The sequence below is a fragment of the Condylura cristata genome, unplaced genomic scaffold (assembly GCF_000260355.1).
Source record: "Condylura cristata isolate star-nosed mole 26May11 unplaced genomic scaffold, ConCri1.0 scaffold00038, whole genome shotgun sequence".
NCBI lineage: Eukaryota > Metazoa > Chordata > Mammalia > Eulipotyphla > Talpidae > Condylura > Condylura cristata.
In genome coordinates, this window is record NW_004567139.1 from 751,294 (window position 1) to 770,219 (window position 18,926).

General features: G+C 57.5%; 1 protein-coding gene across 6 annotated transcripts; it reads left to right on the forward strand.

The window, feature by feature from the left end:
* The first annotated feature begins 298 nt into the window (after positions 1-298).
* KCNH6 (potassium channel, voltage gated eag related subfamily H, member 6) lies at positions 299-16,486 on the forward strand. Of its 6 annotated transcripts, none has more exons than XM_012733101.1 (14): positions 299-532; positions 1,254-1,484; positions 4,441-4,557; positions 5,071-5,232; positions 5,317-5,522; positions 6,264-6,689; positions 8,131-8,530; positions 9,507-9,706; positions 9,890-10,142; positions 12,224-12,417; positions 13,811-13,895; positions 14,432-14,600; positions 15,239-15,425; positions 15,690-16,486. In XM_012733101.1, the coding sequence occupies exons 1-14, from the start codon at positions 457-459 to the stop codon at positions 15,960-15,962; spliced, it is 2,979 nt and encodes a 992-aa protein (XP_012588555.1). In that variant the 5' UTR covers positions 299-456; the 3' UTR covers positions 15,963-16,486. The 6 variants fall into 6 exon arrangements, with proteins under 6 accessions (XP_012588555.1, XP_012588556.1, XP_012588557.1 ...); XM_012733102.1 differs by having other exon boundaries at positions 301-532; positions 14,435-14,600; XM_012733103.1 differs by lacking the exon at positions 4,441-4,557 and having other exon boundaries at positions 305-532.
* The last annotated feature ends 2,440 nt before the right edge of the window (positions 16,487-18,926 follow it).

The following is an 18,926-nucleotide window of genomic DNA, read 5'->3' on the forward strand; positions in this document are numbered from 1 at the left end:
TGAGAGACGGCCTGGCCAAGTCCTGTTGCTTTGGAACCGGTTCCTTTAGCTGAGGCCACTGGCCTTTAGAATAGGAACTCCGGAGAACCCCTACTCCCATTTGGCCACGCCCCAGGAGTCATAGCCCCGCCCCTACCCCGTGGGGTCCGGGAGATGTTGCCCCCACCCCGCCGACGCTGAGCGACTTCTTTCAGCACCTCCGCGCGGACAGCTCCCGGGCGGGAGCCGAGGGGAGGAGGAGCGGTGAGCGGCCGGGAGGGCAACGGAGGGTAGACGCAGGCAGGCAGGCAGGCAGGCAGGCAGGCAGGCAGGCAGGCAGGCAGGCGGGGCACAGAGCCTGGCCGCCCTCACCCGGAGCGGCGCCCACCGGAGTCGGACGCCGCTTAGCCCCGAGGACAAGCGGAGACCCAGGAAGCTGGTGCGCTGTTGGCGCCCGCCAGCGACCGAAACTGAAAGATGCCGGTCCGCAGGGGCCACGTCGCTCCCCAGAACACTTACCTGGACACCATCATCCGCAAGTTCGAGGGCCAGAGTGAGTGTGTGCCCTGGGGTAGGGGGATCTGGAGTCCTGGTGTGGTAGCTGGAGGGGCCCATCCCTTGACCAACTTTGAATGGAGCAGGGTGGAGGGCACAGGATGCCAAATCTAACATCTTTCCCCTGGACATCCTGGAACAATTTCTCCAGCAGACCCCTCAAATGCCATCTTCTCTCCTGGCACTCAGGGGCCCCCCAGAGTTATTCCTGGTGCCCTAAGCCTAGACCTCCCTTTCTTGCACCTGGCCTTTTCCCCAGCAGTTTCCTTGATTCCCTATTTTCACCTCATGTCCTTAGCCAGTGCAGTCTTTCCAGGAGCTCTTCCTAGACCTGACTGACCCTCTTCTGGTTACATCCTGATTCCTCTACCTGGCCACAAGGAAGCTTGAACCTCCCTCCCACTTCACTGACCCCATTGCTGCCCTGGTCTTCCCACAGTCCCCAGACTGGACTCCCCTGACCCTTATTCTCTAGTCTCACTCCTGCTACCCCCTCCTGACCACTGTCTCTCAGGAGCCCGCTGACTGCCCACATGGCCCAGGCCTCCCTGGCCTTCCCTATCTTCCCAGACCTGCCCTGCCCCTCCTCCTTGCTGGTCACCGTCTGCTGGCCCACTGCATCTCCCCTCGCCCCTGCCAAGAGTCCCAATAGTGTCCTCCCTGCCTCCCTCTCCTCGCCACCACTGCTGCGGGCTTCCCACCTCTCACCCCCACTCCAGGTCGGAAGTTCCTCATTGCCAATGCTCAGATGGAGAACTGCGCCATCATTTACTGCAACGACGGCTTCTGCGAGCTCTTTGGCTACTCCAGGATGGAGGTGATGCAGCGCCCCTGCACCTGCGACTTCCTCACGGGCCCCAACACTCCCCGCAGCGCTGTGTCCCGCCTGGCGCAGGCCCTGCTGGGGGCTGAGGAATGCAAGGTGGACATCCTCTACTACCGCAAGGATGGTGAGGCACCCTCGCACCACAGGTCCTGCAGAGCAGGCTGGGTGCCTCCCTTGTCCAGTCAGGGTGGCCCTGGGAAGGGCATGGACCCAGGGCCCAAAGGGCCAAGCGAGTCTTGTCTCTCTCTGGGCCTGTTTGAAGGCTTCCGGTGGGGCAAGCCACAGGCATTCGGTACAATGCCTTCTGAGGGCCTTTTCAGAGGCCAGAGACCAGGCTGAGCCACTGACTGGTCCTGGTGTTGGGCAGGGCCTCTATCTCCACCATCCCTCCCCCGTGTCCCCTTCTCCTTGTTGTCCACTCTGTCACTGTCAGCCCCAGCTGTCAGGCAGCTGGGACGGAAATTAACCTTTCCTCATTTCCATCTGTTCTGGGGATTAAGGAGGAGTCACCCCCCTGGCCTCTGTGGTCAGGCTGGGCATGGGTACTGCTGAGTGGGAAAGAGGGGTGGTCCTGGTTCCCATTGTAGCCCAGCTCTTTAAGGAGGAGGTGATTGGCGCTTACCCGACTGGGGGCTCACCCAGTTTGGGATGTTACTGCCAGTCCAGTAACAAACACAACAGCATTGTAGGATAAGGGTGGAGCAGGGTTCTGCAACCCTGTAAGACCCCTCCCCCCAACACAGGATCTTCAAGTCTCCACCGGAGGGGAGGGGAGAGATGTTTGGGAACTAGGATCCTGAAAGTCCTTTTAAAATCACTGGACCAACTCCCCACACCCCACCCCACCCGCAACCTGGTTCTACATCAGAATTACCTGGGGCATGCTTTCCAAAACACACCTTGCCTAGAAAGAGGCTGACTCAGGTGAGAGAGTCTCAAGCAGGTCTATTTGGAAAAATATTTCTAGTGGTTCTGATGTTCTGCTAAGGTTAAGAACCACTGCTTAGATAGACCCCTTCATTTCATGGATGAGGAAACCAAGGCTCAGGAAAGAGCAGGGATTTACCCAAGATCCCACTTCTGGCATCCACCTTGGGACTGGGACCCACATATTCTGAATTCTTCCCTCAAAGATAATTGTTTCCAAGAGGGGAGACAGGGTCCCAACTGCCTCTGTGCTCAGAGATGGGACTTTGGAGGAAACCCCAAAGGAGGGATTTCCCGAGGGCCACCTGGGTGCAGGTAAAAGGCAGGCTTTGCCCTTTACTTTTGGATTGGAACCACGGGCTGCTGAGACCCTGAAGTCCAGGAGCCTGTTGTGGAGCTTGAGCATAAATGTGAACACAAACATGGGTATGCGTGTGTGCCTGCGTGTCTGTTCAAGGGCTTCCCCAGTGCTTCTAGGGAAGATCCTGACTGTCCTCCTGTCCACTGCTGCTGCCACCTGAGGAAGTAGCAGCTGGGAAGCTCAACGGACAGGGACAGCAAATGGGAGACTCAGAAGAATCTGGTTTGGTTTGACAGCACTCAGGGTTAATGAAGTCGGAATATTTTTAAAAGCTGTGATTTCACCTCTTCACATCATTGTAGGAGGAGGTGACAGTCAGCAGAGTGAGAAGGGTCCTGGTGGGAAGCAGGATAGGATGGGGGGACCACAAGTCTTTCTCTGTCCCTCTCCTGAGCCCCAGAGCTCTGCTGGAGCTCCAGAGGGGAAGGCCAAGCCCAGAACCCTAATGATGCCAGCTCAGAGCCCTGAGGGTCCCCTCAGCAGGGCATGTGCCTGGTATGAGGAAGAAGTCAAGGCCAGATCTTGGCCCTCTGAGAGCAGGACTCAGGTTTCAGACCTGCTGAGGGCCCCGGGGACCCTGAAGGCTGGCCCTGGATGAAAATGGAGAATGACCCACATGCCCCATCACTCTAAATACTAAGTTAGTCACACCATGCTCAGCACTTCCATGGCCTCTTAGCAAGCACTTGATCACCTGGACCTGCCTGAGAGTGACCTGAAATGTGGAAAAGGAGCTTCCTGGCCTGTATTGCTCAAAGGGAAGGTTGCACTGCTCAGCTAATATGTTGATATGTTCACCTCGTGGCCTACTCGGACCCGAGATTCTTCTTTGTCATAATTACATACATCTTATGAGCAGTTTCTTCCCTCCTCAGGCCAATACCTCCTCCCCTCAAGTCCAGCGAGGAGGGACAGGGTCCCGAACAGCCCACTAGCTGGCTTATTTATAATCCTCGTTTCCCCTGTAGGATAACCCACTCACAGCTTCCCAAGTTGAAGTAGGTCTGTACCCATATATCGCCACATCACTTAGCTGTACAAAGTTGGGCTCAAAGAGACCAGGTTCTTAACAAAAACCCACGAGACAGGGCTCAGAGGCCCCTGAGAAACTCCCTCTCCATCTGCCTTTACTAGGAAAAATACCAAATTACTAGGGAAGGAGGAGTGGAGATGGTCACAAGACTAGAACCCCATAAAAGTGTGAAAGGGGAGAAGGACAGCAGTCAGATCTCCCCCTCACAGGAATCTACTGCAGGTGACTGCTGGAGGATTTCCCAGAGGAAAGTGCTAGGGAGGCGCTGGTGGTGAGAGGCGGTGCTGAATAGGGTGTCTGGGGAAGTGATTTCAGTGGACCTCAAAGTAGTAAACTCCTGGCAGCCACTCACATTTACACGCATTCTTCCCTTCAGCCAACAAACTGCAGCAGGACGGGGCTGGCTGTGGCAAGCCAGAGACACAAACCTCCTGAGGGTGAACTTTGGGCTGACACCCCCCAGCAGTTTGAGTTGAGTGACATGCAATTATGGAAAGGGAGCTCCTGGGGGGATCACCCCCCCAGCCCACAATAGGGTCAGGGACCGGATCTGGGGTGCCCGAGGAAGGAGAGTGACAGAGGACCTGCCCCCTCGCTGCCACCTCTCACCCTTTCCAGGCCCTGCCCAAGCCCCACCTGCCTCCCGGTCCCAGTGCCCAGCCTTGGGCCCCTCGCCCTTTCCCGGCCGGCCTCGCCTTGACTCCAGCCTGCTCCTCCCTGACAAGCCCATTCTCTAAGCTGCCCCATGTCCCCTCTCAGCCCCAGCAGGTCAGATCTTCAGAACCCCAGGCGCTCCCTCCTGCCCCCCAAAGGTCCACTGGGCTCCACCGGAGAGACAGAAGCCTAATGTGCCAACGGGCTCGGTGCCCAGCCTTGGTGTGAGTCCCTCCTGGCTCCAGGGGAGCAGGGCACTGGTGCGGGCTAGTAATGTGGGAGCTGAACACAGGACTGGCCAGAGCTCCATGGGGGCAGAATGGCCGACCTCACCCCCCTTCCTTAACCCACCCCCATCTGCTCAGCTTAAATCACAATAGCAGCAAACCTTGAGGTTAAGCCCTGAGCTGAGGGCTGAGTGTGGCCTTGGGTCTGATGCTACCTTATCTCCTAAGCAGCTTAGCTGCTGTGCCCACCTCTGCCCTGCAGGTGGGGAAGGAGCCCTGGTCATGGTCCAGACCGTCTGTACAGTGACTAGCCAGGGGCGCAGGGACCCAAGGCTGGGCACTGGGACTGGGAGCAGGTGAGGCTTGGCCAGAGGTCTGGAAAGGGCGAGAGGTGGCAGCATGGGGCAGGCCCCCGTCACTCTAACTTGCCGTCACCATCCGTTCCCTAGCTTCCCTGGCCAGGTCGCTGCCGGAGACCCTTGGTAACCACCCCCCGTGGTGTTTACAGCCTCCAGCTTCCGCTGCCTAGTGGACGTGGTGCCTGTGAAGAATGAGGACGGGGCTGTCATCATGTTCATCCTCAACTTCGAGGACCTGGCGCAGCTCCTGGCCAAGAGCGGGAGCCGCAGCCTGTCCCAGCGTCTGCTGTCCCAGAGCTTCCTGGGCTCGGGTGAGACAGGGACACAGGTGCCTGTGGGAGGGGAGCGTGGGGGCTCCGTGGCCCTGGCTGCTCTGACCCTGGCGCTGGTTTCAGAGGGTTCTCATGGCAGGCCAGGGGCGCAGGGGCCTGGCAAGGTCAAGGTCAAGTACAGGACCATCAGCCAGATCCCACAGTTCACACTCAACTTCGTGGAGTTCAACCTGGAGAAGCACCGCCCAGGCTCCAGCACAGAGATTGAGATCATCGCGCCCCACAAAGTGCTGGAGAGGACACAGAACGTCACCGAGAAGGTCACGCAGGTAAAGGCCGCAGGGCAGGGCGGACAGGCCTCAAAGGTTCCTTCTCGGGTTCTGGGCTCCTCTGGGACCTGGGCGACATGAGGGAGCCAAGTTGTCCAGTCCCCTGCTGTCTGAACCCCAAGCCTCATGCCCTGTTTAAGACGGATTCTTGAGACCTAAGATCCATCCCGAGGCCATCACCTGCTGACCAGCTCCTTGAGCCAGGAAGGCTGGCGTCAGAGGGCCTGTCGGTAATGCCACCTCCAGCCAGAGGAGCCAGGGGGTGGACATAGGATGGGGAGGAGACAGACACGAACAAGTTATTCTGGAGGACAGTGTCCCTGTCAGGAACTCTGGCCAGCGGGAGCCTCCCGGGTCTATCAGGGAGGACTGACCCCCTCCATCCTGGCTCTTCCCTGAAACATGCTGACCCTGTGCGTGACCGTCCCCTGCCCTCCCACCTCCCCAAACCCATCTCCACCCACTCTGGGCTGGCCTGCTTCGAGGGGGCTTGTGAGTTTCAAACCTGCGCTAACTATGGGGCAGAGCTACACCCCTGAACCCCACCTCCTCTCTGCACTCAACACACCATCCTCTGCGATCTGGCCCCTCCTATCGGCCCCACCCCATCTTTGCCTCGTCCTCTCTGCCTTCCACAGTCCAGGTCACCCACCTCTCCTAGGGCCCTCTTCCCAGGCTTCCCCCTCCCAGACCCCTTTCTTCAGGGGTGGCCACCCACGGGTCACCCCGGGATGCCCACAGGTGCTGTCCCTGGGAGCAGACGTGCTGCCGGAGTACAAGCTGCAGGCACCACGCCTCCACCGGGGGACCCTCCTGCACTACAGCCCCTTCAAGGCCGTGTGGGACTGGCTCATCCTGCTGCTGGTCATCTACACGGCCGTCTTCACCCCCTACTCGGCCGCCTTCCTGCTCAGTGACCAGGACGAGTCCCAGCAAGGGAACTGCAGCTACACCTGCAGCCCGCTGACCGTGGTGGACCTCATCGTGGACATCATGTTCGTCGTGGACATTGTCATCAACTTCCGCACCACCTACGTCAACGCCAACGACGAGGTGGTCAGCCACCCCCGCCGCATCGCCGTCCACTACTTCAAGGGCTGGTTCCTCATCGACATGGTGGCCGCCATCCCCTTCGACCTCCTCATCTTCCGCACCGGCTCTGACGAGGTGAGCAAAACACAGCCTGGCGCCAGGCACCTGGTCACGGTGAGCGGGACCCCGGGCGTCTGTCGCCTCCCGCCCCCGAGACGGTCCGGCTGAGGCTGTGTCCCCAGGGCCCCTCTCTGCCCATCTCTCCGGGCAGCTCAGGCTCTGACAGGCCCTCGGCCCCCAGAATCCTGGCCCTTCTGGAATGGGCATTCCTCAAACCCTCAAACAAAGGAAATACAAAGGCTGCTTCCTCACTGTAGCCTGACCCCCTTCTCGCCCCCTGCTCCCCCTGCTCACGGGGGCATGAGGGCTTTCTCGTAGCTCCAGTCTCACTCTGTCCTCTTGCGACCTGTTCCAGGTCAGCTCCGCGCCAGTCAGCTTTGCTTTCTGGGCTCCACGTGCCCCAACGCCCCCAGCCTGTGCAGCAGGGGTGTCTCTCATGGCTTCCTGCTCCGTGCTTACTGGCTGCTGTCACACCCACCCCCAAGTCCTCTCCAGCGCCCCTGCTCTTGCCTGGACACTGGCGCCTCTGTCCCCATCTCTGCCAGCCTCCCTTCCTGCTACACTGCAGCCTGAGCTCGCCCATCTGCCTCTGCCCTAGCCTGCCCCTGTCCTCGGAAGCTTCAGTGACAGCACAGCAGAAAAGCCAAGTTCTGTGTGGACCCTGAGCCCGCAGGATCAGACCCCGAGACCCTGTCCCCCTTCCAGGCTTATTTCTTTTTTTTTTTTTTAAGATTTTTATTTATTTGTTCATACAGAACTGGGGTACAGGCCAGAGGCTCAGGGGCAGTGAGAGGCTTCACAGAGACAGAGTGGGGAACAGAACAGGCAGATCTACGAAGTACACTGCTGAGGGGAGCAGCGGGCGGGCCAGGAGAGGTCTGCCATACCATGTGGATCTCCTCCGGGGCAGGCGGGAATCAAACTCATGAGGAAGCGGCTTTAGATTCTCAGTGCTGTGCTTTAACCCGCTGCGCCACCAGGGAGGGCCCAGGCTTATTTCTTAATGTGCCACCACCCTCAACTCTGGGTTCCAGGCTGTAGAGTCACTGGTGCCCCTCATGGGTGGCGCCACATCGCACTCCACGCCTTTGCTTGCGCTGGAATACCCTTCCCTGTGCCCGGAGTATCCTTTCCTTCTCCCTCTGGACACCCAGCCCCGTTCCTCAATCCTCAGTGTCACCGCCTCTGCGAAGCTTCCTCTGCCCTGCCCTGCCGTCTCGGCCTGTCCTTCCTCCATATTCCCCTTGGACTTTAGTCTCTCGCCAATAACACGATCTCGAGCTCTACGCTGAGAGCTCCAGAAGGTCCTGCACTGTTCCCCACTGCCCAGCACCACTACAAGTGTTTGTTGAATGACTGTATGACTGCATGCGAGAATGAACAGATGCAGTCCGGAACAGACCCTTCCAAGGACCGACCCCCAGCCCCACGTCTCCCTCTCTGCCCCCCTACCCAGACCACGACTCTGATTGGGCTGCTGAAGACAGCACGGCTGCTTCGGCTGGTGCGTGTGGCCCGGAAGCTGGACCGCTACTCCGAGTATGGAGCGGCCGTGCTTTTCCTGCTCATGTGCACCTTCGCGCTCATCGCCCACTGGCTGGCCTGCATCTGGTACGCCATCGGCAAAGTGGAGCGGCCCTACCTGCAGCCCAAGATCGGCTGGCTGGACAGCCTGAGCGCACAGCTTGGCAAGCACTACAACGGCAGCGACCCAGCCTCGGGCCCCTCGGTGCAGGACAAGTACGTCACGGCCCTGTACTTCACCTTCAGCAGCCTCACCAGCGTGGGCTTCGGCAATGTTTCGCCCAACACCAACTCTGAGAAGGTCTTCTCCATCTGCGTCATGCTCATCGGCTGTGAGTGCCGTCTCGAGCCCCCGGCCTTGTCCATGGGGCCGGAGTTCTAGTTTTGTAATAGGTGCCCCAGAGCGCAGCCACAGTGTGAGAGGCTGACCCTAAGTGTGCAGCACTGGGGGGGGGGGTGCATCAGTAAGCCACATGTGTGCAGGCACGTGCTGTGTGCTGTGAGGGGCCTGGCAGCCCTGGCTATCGGCCAGGCACAAGGACCCACAACATTCCGTGCAGGGCCCAGCGTCAAATGGAAACGTGGAGCCCTTTGTTAAAAAATGTATTAAGGGCTTCAAGGTCGGGACAGCAGAGCATCAAGCCAGGCACAGAGCCCTCGCCCAGCTCTGTGGCCGAGAAGCTGGCCCTGCCAGGGGCTGCTCCCACCCCCACCCTGCCGGGGGCAATTCGGTTTACAGCTCAGGGAAAGCAAAGGTCCTAACTCGTCAGAGGTGACACAGAGGCGCGGCTCATGGGGACGGCTGAAGGAAGTGGGGGCTCTCACACCCCTCTCTGTGCCGCCTGCCTCCCTAGACACGGGGTTAGGAACGCAGGAGGCAGTGTGGAAGTGATGAAGTTGTCATGTTCAAAGTATTTAGAGATGTGAAAGCCCAGAAAAACAAAAACAAGAAGAAAAGGAGGTGAGAACAAGAGACCAAGAGTTTTCCTTTATATTTTTACAACTTGAAAGAGAAAACAGACCCGACTAAAAAAATCCATTGCCCTAGTTTTTCACTTGCAGAAGTTTGGGCTCTGGGCCCACGGAAGTGCCAAAGGGCGCAGGGCGCGGAGGGAGGGCAGGGAACTTGGCCAGCTTTGTCCCCAGGTGCTCTGGCACTGTCTGGGCACTTTTGACTTTGCACTGGAAGGAGGGGGTCCCTGATGGGGAGCAATCCCAGGAAGAGGGGGCCTGAAGCAGGCCTGGGGGGTGCGGCGGGGTGGGGAGGTGGGCGGTGCTGACTCTCGGAACCCTGCTCCCCCGCCCCAGCCCTCATGTACGCCAGCATCTTTGGCAACGTGTCTGCCATCATCCAGCGCCTGTACTCTGGCACCGCGCGCTTCCACACGCAGATGCTGCGGGTGCGCGAGTTCATCCGCTTCCACCAGATCCCCAGCCCGCTGCGGCAGCGCCTGGAGGAGTGTTTCCAGCACACCTGGTCCTACACCAACGGCATCGACATGAACGCGGTGAGTCCCGCCGCGGCTCTCCAGGGGGCTGCAGACGCGTAACAACCCGCTGCTCTAGCTAATGCCCCTCCTCCTAGAGGTCAAGATTCTGCTGTACAGGTACCCCCAGGGCCCGACCCCACCGCTCCTCCAGCCCCAGCCCCCACCCCTGCTCCCGCTGCTGGACTCCCGCCCACCTCGCAGGTGCTGAAGGGCTTCCCCGAGTGCCTGCAGGCGGACATCTGCCTGCACCTGCACCGCGCGCTGCTGCAGCACTGCCCAGCCTTCCAGGGCGCCAGCAAGGGCTGCCTGCGCGCGCTGGCGGTCAAGTTCAAGACGGCGCACGCTCCGCCAGGGGACACGCTGGTGCATATCGGAGACGTGCTCTCCACGCTCTACTTCATCTCCCGCGGCTCCATCGAGATCCTGCGCGACGACGTGGTGGTGGCCATCCTAGGTAAGTCTCGGGAAGGCCAGGAAGTGTGGGTAGGTGAGGTGGCACCGGAGGGGCCTGCATGGTTCGCTGGGTCCCTAATGTGATCCAGGCACATTTACCGACCTGCCATGAGGTCGGCACAAACTTTTGCCAGGTTTGTGCGCTGGGAAGAGCTCCATGCCCAGCGAGCTGAATCTTTAAACCAAGCCTCTGCTGTAGATCCCATTTTCTGGACAGGGAAGTTGAGGCTCAGTGGTGGGTCAGTGGCAAGCAGGGGGCCAGGGCCAGGGGCCTGACTCTGAAACCCAGGTAGGCACCTGCCTCCTTCCACAGGGGCGGGTCCTCAGTCTCTTTCAGTGCAGCTGTAGGGACAGAGAGGCACTTGGAGGACGTTTATGATCCCCAGGCAGGAGACGTTGGGGCACACAGTGTCTCTGCCACTTACCAGCTTACTAGTGACCTTGAACAGGTCCTGGACTTCAGCCTCCCCTGCCTTGGTCTCCAGGGGAAGCTCTATTCCAGTCCCTCTGGTTAGGCCCGCTCAGGGTCCTCTGCCCATGCCCTCCCTCTGGCCTGTCCTTGATTGGTGTCCACCCAGTGTGATGCTCTCTCCCCTTCTTCCCTGCACCCTCACCTGTGCCAGCATCTGGGTGCGACCATCTCTACCTCCAAGTGTGCCACAAGAACACAGAGCTATGTCCCAGACCTGGTCCCTCCTAAGACCAGAATATTCCATCCCTTCCCAGCGCAACCCTTTATATTCCATAAACAGACCAAACAATACTAATGCTTCTCCAGAGCCACCTGTTTGCCACCCCAGGACCTTTGCACATGCTGCCACTTGCCTGGGGCACCTGCCCCTGGCCTCTCCCTGGCAGCTCCCAGTGGTGCTTCAGGACTGAACTCGAACACAGGCCCCTCTCTGCCCTCACTCCCAGCCTACCTTAGAAGTGCCTTCATGTGAAGGGATGATAATTCTTATGAATAATTAAGAAGTCAGTCCAATTAAAGTTTCAGTTCAAGACATGAACCCTGTTATTTAGTCCTGAGTGGAAATGAACATTAGATCATAATCCCTCATCATGTATAGTGTTGCCCAGCTTTCCAGCTTCTACATTCATGGGTGACCCTGGGGGATCCCTTTCCTCTCGAGGCCTTAGCCTGATTCTCAAAAGTGAGAATCACTTTTGATTCTGTTCTCTCAGGGACATCTGCTTCCACACTTCACTGTGTGTGCAAATCATGAATTCCCCCAGGCGGTGTCACCTGGTTGAGAGCGCTGGACTTTACTGGGGGAGGTGAAGTCAGAGCAAGGCCAGGTCAAAGGGACCTGAAGGCCCCCTCCCCCAGCCCTGGGAGCCCAGTCCCCCTTGAATCTCATGCCCCAGCCCCCTCTATACAAGCCCCTCCTCTTGCTCCTAACCACTCCTGGTGGAACAGGCTTCTCCATCCTCTGTGGCTCTTGGTTCTCTGCTGTTCTAAGGCTCTCAGGTTCATCGGTTTCTTTGGCTCCTGCCTCTCAGGGATGGGGTGGGGGCACCTGTGAGTGGGAGTGTGTTATTCATGTTTGCATCCTGTGGCTGGCACAGTGCCACATGCCCAGCCCATGTCCACCCTGCCACCCATCCTCCCCAGCTTGCATTGACCTTCCACAGCTTCTGGCTGGGGGAGGGGAGGACAAGGAGTACGTGTATGGTCACACTCAGGTTAGAGATAAAGTCGCTGGGGGCCAGATGGGGGGAGATGACTTCTCCCAGGCTTCCTCTGCCAAGGCCATACTGGTTACCAGGCCCCAAAATGGGGAGTGGGAACCTAAGCCTCAGGCCTTTGCCTTGCTGAGTGCCTCCTGTTCCGGGTCTCCCTACACTCTGACAGCATCTTAGCAGGGTGAGGAGAGAGAAGGTTGAGCAGGCAGCCTCACTGTTCACTGTCCCCTGGGGAGCAGGGAGGAAGTACTAGGTGGAATGTGGGTAATAATAGGAGGGTGCTGATAACAGGAAGAGGGTGGTCATCCAGAGAGACCTGGAGATGGGGGATGACCCCCAGGCTGGAGGGAGAATGCCCCTCAGAAGAGAGCTTGGAGTGGACCCTCTGGCTGGCAGGAAAGAATGACATCTTTGGGGAGCCCGTCAGCCTCCATGCCCGGCCAGGCAAGTCCAGTGCAGATGTTCGGGCCCTCACCTACTGTGACCTGCACAAGATCCAGCAGACAGACCTGCTGGAGGTGCTGGACATGTACCCGGCCTTCGCAGACAGCTTCTGGAGCAAGCTGGAAGTCACCTTCAACCTGCGGGATGTGAGTCTGGGCTGGGTGCGCCGGGAGGTGGTGGCCCTCCAGCAGCTGACAACAGGAGGTGCCCAGGCACCTGCCGAGAGCCTGGTTGAGGGGACCCCCCTGCCCAGCTCCCTTCCCTGCAACCCCATCCTGCACCCTCATCCATCTTTTCTGCTGCACCTCCCTGGCCACCACAATGCTGAGAAGGATGACAGGTACATTTACTGGTGCCAACTCTGCTAAGCCCCAGGCCTCTTGTCCCATCTCAGTAGGTCTCCTTGCCAATGGTGGTGTTATCCCCATTTTTCAGGTGAGGAAACTGAGGCTCAGAGAGACATAACTCACTGCCCAAGTCATCCAGCCATACTATCAGCTGGGTGTCGAAGGCAGAGGCTGAAGGCAAACTCAAGTCTGTTGACTCCCTAATCGAGGCTTTTCCCACCACATCGCCCAAGATGAAAAGGAGCATGTCTGCCTGCAGGGGTGGGGTCATGGTCTTATCGCTGGGGTGCAAAGAACTGTCTCACCTCTTTACTCAGTGGAGAAAGCTTAGACTCGCTCAGTGGGGAGATTATAGCAACTTGAGGGCAATAAGGAGTCACACAGTTTAATAGGCAGCACGCAGCCACGAGGGTGTGGGGGCCAGCAGGTGCAGACTGGGGAGCACCCGTGGAGGGGTGGCTCTGGAATCAGCTTGTGGAGAAGAGGGACAGGAACCTTGGAGGGGACAGTAGGCTTAGTCTGAGGCCCCAGCACTGCCCCCCCCATGCTCAGGAGGAGGGCTAATGCTGGCCACGACCCCAAACCAAGCTTCTAGAGGGTTGTGCTTGCTGTGGACAGCTGCCCCCACCCCTGCCCTCTGCTCTCTTCCTACCTGCCATCTCCCCCCTCTCCTGATCTGTCCAGCAAATGTCTTAGAAGGACCCCACCTTGAGGAGCCGGGAGCCATTAGGTGGCCCAAGGGCTTAGTGGCCAGATATCAGGGCAAGAAGGAACTGATCCCCGCATGGTGCCAGGAGGGTGGGATGCCAAGGGCCTTGCTGAAAGCACCTGAATGGGTCAGGGCTCCAGAGCCAGCTTCTTCCCGGGAAAGACCCCCAGCCCCAAGCTGAGGGTGGCACACGGGCATTCAGGAAAGGGAGGACCAAAAACCGCCCTTCTGCATTCTCCCCAACCGTATGGCTCAAGCTAGTCTCCCCCATACTCTGTGGCGTCTGCCCATCTCCAGGCCCCATCCACCTGCCCACCTGAACAGAGAGCACCTTGGGAAGCCACCGGAGCATCACGGGGCGGCCTGGCCACCTGTTCACATGCTCATCTAGTTGCCACAAGGGCCTTGGGGTGAGGAGGTGGGGAGAACAGAGAGGCTTGCCCACTTTGGTCTCTGTTACCTGATGCTCTTGTTCCCCACAAGGCAGGCGGGGGTCTCCAGTCATCTCCTGAACAAGCTCCAGGTGACAAGACCCCCCAAAGCTTCCTGCTTAGTGACAACCGGTCAGGTGAGCAAAGCTGCCCCCACCAGCCTCATCCTGCCCCAGGCCAGGCCCCTGCCCAGCCTCCTGCCCCTTCTCATCCTGCCTCCCCTTGGGTGGGGCCCTCAGCTCCTGATGACAGGAGGGAGCTCCCTCCCTCTGCCTGGGTCGAGACCTTGTGCCTTGTGTTCTCCATGCCAGGGAAAGGGCTGTCTCCAGGACAGGGTACCAACCCATGACCCCGCACCCTGGCCGGCTTCCACACAGAGGCACCAGGGGATGGGAGTCCTCTGGGCTGCAGCTCCCTGGATGGTAAGGCCAAACCTAGGGGTCCCTGCTCAGCCAGCTGCCTCCCGCCCCAAGTTGGGGCCCCCTCCTGAGCCCTGGAAGCTAGACCGCTTATGGGGCAGTACCTCGAGTTCTAGGGTACTCAAGTAAGGAGATCCACTCTCCCAAGCCAGCGTCCTCCTGGCAGGTAGGGAAAGGGTATCGGCTTTTGCTCGTTGAGCTGCTCAGGCCTATGGAACCAGCTAGACTGAAGTGCAAGCTTCATTTCCCTCCAGCAGGCGAGTCTCCCTGCCTGAGCATCTCAGATGCATCTGATGTCTGGCCTGAGTTGCTGCAAGTACCCCCACGGCCAGGGCACAGCCCCCCACACCCTCAGGGAGACCCAGATGGCTGGCCTCGGCAGCTAGGCTCCAGGCTAGAGCAGATGCAAGCCCAGGTGAACAGGTGAGTGCCCTGCGGGCCAGGATTGGGGTGCTGCAGTGGGGTGGGCACGGGCGCCCTCTCCTGGTGGCTCAAGGCCATCGCTGGGTGCTCTACGAGTTCTGGGAAGGTGGCCCTTTCAATCGCAACCCTCCCAACCCTGCCTCAAAGCACAATTCCCTGGGCGACCTGTCCCAGTAGACCCCGGAGCAAGCCTTTGCAGAAACAGATCCCTCTGGCCCTTGGGAAAGGGGTGTGGCCTGCGGGTGGCAGGACTGTGGTGGCAGGCCCGGGCTTGGGGAAGTACAGCCCTCTGCTCAAATTCTGGCTCTGCAAATTGCCAGCAGGGTATGGACAAGAGGGTTTCTTAAGGGCAGCAACCACTCTGAGCCGCGGTGTGTCCTGGGGTTAAGTCCCCACTGCAGGGTGTGATGGGCAGAAGTGATGGGTGCACAGGGCGTCCTGCTGATCTGGTCGGAGACAGGGGGACCTGGGCGTGGGCTGTGGATTGTAGTAGGGCAACAGCTTCAGCTGGCCCGAGGCTGCCCTTCCATCCTGGGGGAGTGGGGTGCAGGCTAAAGGTTGAGAGCTACCCTCCGAACGCGAAGGGCGCTCGCCAAGCCTGCCCAGCCTTGCCCTGACTGTGGGGTTCTGTCTGGCAGGCTGGAGTCCCGCATGACCTCAGACCTCAGCCTCATCCTGCAGCTCCTTCAGCAGCCCCTGCCCCAGGGCCACGCCAGCTACATTCTGGGAGGCCCTGCTTCCAATGACCTGGCCTTATTTCCTGCCTCCGTGGAGATTCAGAGTCCAGGGGCGAGCCTGCCCAAGGATGATGGGTCCCCTACACAGGTGAGCAGCACAGGAGAACCCCAGGGCGGGCCTGCGTTGGTCTCAGCATGGCATCAGGCCCAGGCGGCTGTGGGGCCGAGCACAGCACGGCTTCCACGCCTCCTTCGTGGTCTGTGTCGAGCCAAGGCCCCCACATCATGACTGCAGGCCGCTGCTGGGGTGAGGGCCTCAGACACAGCTCCTGCCAGTTTCTGCCCCTAGGTGGGGTTGGCCTGGTGGGGGTCCTCACACCACTTGCTCCCTCTTTCTCGAACTCCCACCCAGACCCTGAGATATGGTGACTTCCTGAAGAGCAAGGACACTCCCTCCAGGACACCTCGCCTGGTCGTGGCCGTGGACACATCTCTGACACTGTCATCAGAGCAGCAGCAGCTGCAAGGGTTCCTGTCACCCCTGGCCTCACCTCTGTATCCCCTGGGGGGACAGGGGCTGGTCTGTGGTTCCCGCTTTTCCTCCCTCCCGGAACACCTTGGCTCTGTCCCCAAGCAACAGGGTTTCCAGAGGCATGGCTCAGAGCCTGGAGTGGCCAGGAGTTAGAGCCACTGAGCCAGAAAAGTAAGGATTCCAAGGGGGGAAGTGGCCGCGGTGAGAGCTAAGGGCCTCGGGGAGACAGCCAGCCACCACCACAGGCCTCTGAAGACCTTTCAGCGTAACTACAAATGCTACTGGGTGGCTCAAGAGGAGGTGGGTTGAAGGGGTTCAAATTGTCCCAACTCCTGTGGGGCTGTTTAGTACAGACGTGATGGAATGTGGGGGTCAGGAGGTCAGCTACCCTCAAGTGTGGTGGAAGGGTCAGGGAAGAAAAGAGAAGCTTCTAGTCTCTTGTGTGAATACCTCCTCATCAAACTATCCACAACCTCACAGCACAGCACCCAAGACTGGTCAGATCTCCTGACGAGGGCCCATCACCTAGCTGGAGATGAAGAGGGGGGGTCTGTGGCAGACACCCAAGGCCATAGAATGCCAGCCTTCAACCATCCCCTAACAGTTCTGTGCTGACTCTGGGGCCCTAGCAGGCAGCAGAGATACACAGCTAATAAAGTCTGCACATTTCCTGTTGGGCCCTTGTGTAACTATCACTGTTATCAGGTCCTGAGGCCAGTAGCTGCTGTCTTGTCTAAGCCCCTCTATAAGGAGTTGTGTGTTAAGGAAGTCATGTGAAGCCAGGCTGGGGTGAAGGAGAGAGAGGCACTGGCTCTCATTGGGAACCGTGACAGCAGCGAACCCTAAGCAGCACACCCTGCACCCACACTTAGCCAACTGCACTGTAGATAGGTGTTCATCTAATCCTCACCTCCGCCCTCAGGGATTGGTGTTATTACCCCTGTTTTGGAAATGTGGGTTCAGAAGCAGAGAGACTTGGTCAAGCAGAAGGGGGATTTTTGGGGTGTTGGTACCATTTTATTTCCTGATCTAAGTACAGGTTATACTAGCTTGTTGTGAAAATAAATGCACTTCAATATGTCAATTACACTAAATAAAAAAAAAGAATCTTTCCCACACAATAGGAAAAGGGTAATTTCAACCCAGCTTGGCTGGAGGACTTGCGCAGTCAGCTTCTCTGCTGACAAGGACTTGTCCACAAAGAAGCTGGGCCTGGCTTTCAGTCCGTTTTGGTCCTGTGCTCCCTTGAAGAATTTTGAAAATCTATTTCCCTCCTTCAGGTGTGTTTATGTTGACATGTAAAATATTCTATTGATAAGTTTAAATAATTGGACAGGAAGTAATTTCCAGTATGTTATAATAATTGGCACTTTACAAACTTTATATTGATTCATTTCCAGTCAAGAAGCATAGTGATTTGAGAGCCAACATCTTACATTTTAAAAACAGAACCAGCACTTTTTTTTTAAGATTTATTTATTTATGTATACAGAACTGGGGTACAGGCCAGAGGTGCGGGAGTTGAGAGGATTCACCAGAGACAGAGTGAGGAGCAAAATAGGCAGATGGATTGAAACACACTGCTGAGGGGAGCAGCGGGCAGGTCAGGAGAGGTCTGCTGTGCCATGTGGGTCACCTCCCTGGCTGGGGATTGAACTTGTGCTGCAGTGACTGCGATAACTTCATAGTGCTGTGCTTTAACCCATTGCATCACCAAGGAGGGCTCACAACCAACTCTTTTTTAACATCCCCTTTTTCTCTTCCCATAATTCCATTCCATTCCACCCAGTTTTATTCTACCTGGAACTTCCTTTCATGCTTTAAAGTTTATTATCGATAACCTTGTCATCTGCTGGCAACACAAATGTGTACATAAATTGAAATATTTTAATCAATGTTTTTAAAGGGTTACACTTAGTATAAAATTGTTCAGAACATACACAAATTCTTGCAAAAACTAAAATATTGGAGTGCATCTCTTAAAAAGAGGCTATTTCCTTCTTAATTGGTTCATGCATGTGGATGAGTATTATTTGAGTAAGACCAGATTTAATAACAGTTTTTCTTCTAATTTTCTTTTTTCCAAACTTAAATGCAGAAAAAAACTGTTCACCTAAGAAAGAGGCAGGAGAAAAAGGTTTGCTGTATATAGCACTCTCAACTTTCTAAATTGAGTTGTCTGTTAATAACATTTATCATTAAAAATTGCATTTAATTAAATCAGTTCAATATAGCCCTCATCCAGTATTGAATTGGAGACAGTTCAATACAATCATCATTGAATTTTCAACTGGAGAACTCCAGTTACAGAGATGTTACCTAACGTTCCAACCGGTCTATTTCACACTCACTACCAAATCAATTTGGGGCTTGATTAGCATTTGCCTTGGGACCCCAGGTGGAGAAGTGGTGGGATGAGGAAGAGCGTCCACTGGTCGCGTGGCGTCCTCCGGAGACCAACTAGAGAATCGGAGCATTTCTAGACTGGACAGGAAAGGTGGAAGGCTGCCCTACAGGTGGCCAGGGGCTCAGGACAGAGGGGGTGGGGGTGGGGGAGGACGTTCTGCCCTGGGGAACCGAGAAAACAAGTTTCCACTTAAAAGTGGGTGACTGGCACATGTGGAGAGGGAAAGCAGTTCATTAGCGAGGGTTAGAGCCGCTAGATTGTGAGGTTCTCGGTGGAGAAATGCAGCTGGACCCCTGGGAAGCAGTTTAACTTTTTACTCCCCAGCGTGAAGAAAACCCTCGGACAGGAAGTCTGAGCAGGTCACCGCTCTCAGACACTTTCACTCTCAGAGACTCAGCCTTAGAAGTTGGAGGCCAGTTGCCCTCCCCAAGACACCCACCCCCCACCCACCCCGGCAAGCGCCGTTATCTCTCTGACTGACATCTCTGTCAGCCAATGGCCTTTGGGACTGGGAGAGCGTCTGCCCCGCCCCTAAGTGGGCGGGCCAAACACTCGGAACGACAAATATTTGCTCCAGTAGTAAGGAGGTTTCGGAAGCGGGGGCAGCAGCAGCCAATGACAAGAAGGAGCCGTTCGAAAGGACGTGTGAGGCAGCCAACGGCCGGCGCCGCTGCGGGGGTCGCGTGGTTTCCGTTTCTAGGGGGAGGGGG

What these genes read in the sequence shown, in the direction of transcription:
- KCNH6 (XM_012733101.1), top strand. Translation starts at nt 457, where the DNA reads ATGCCGGTCCGCAGGGGCCACGTCGCTCCCCAGAACACTTACCTGGAC. An exon ending in CCTCTACTACCGCAAGGATG is followed by an intron (nt 1,485 to 4,440) that starts GTGAGGCACCCT and finishes GTCCCCTCTCAG; the next exon opens with CCCCAGCAGGTCAGATCTTC. An exon ending in ATGATGGGTCCCCTACACAG is followed by an intron (nt 15,426 to 15,689) that starts GTGAGCAGCACA and finishes ACTCCCACCCAG; the next exon opens with ACCCTGAGATATGGTGACTT.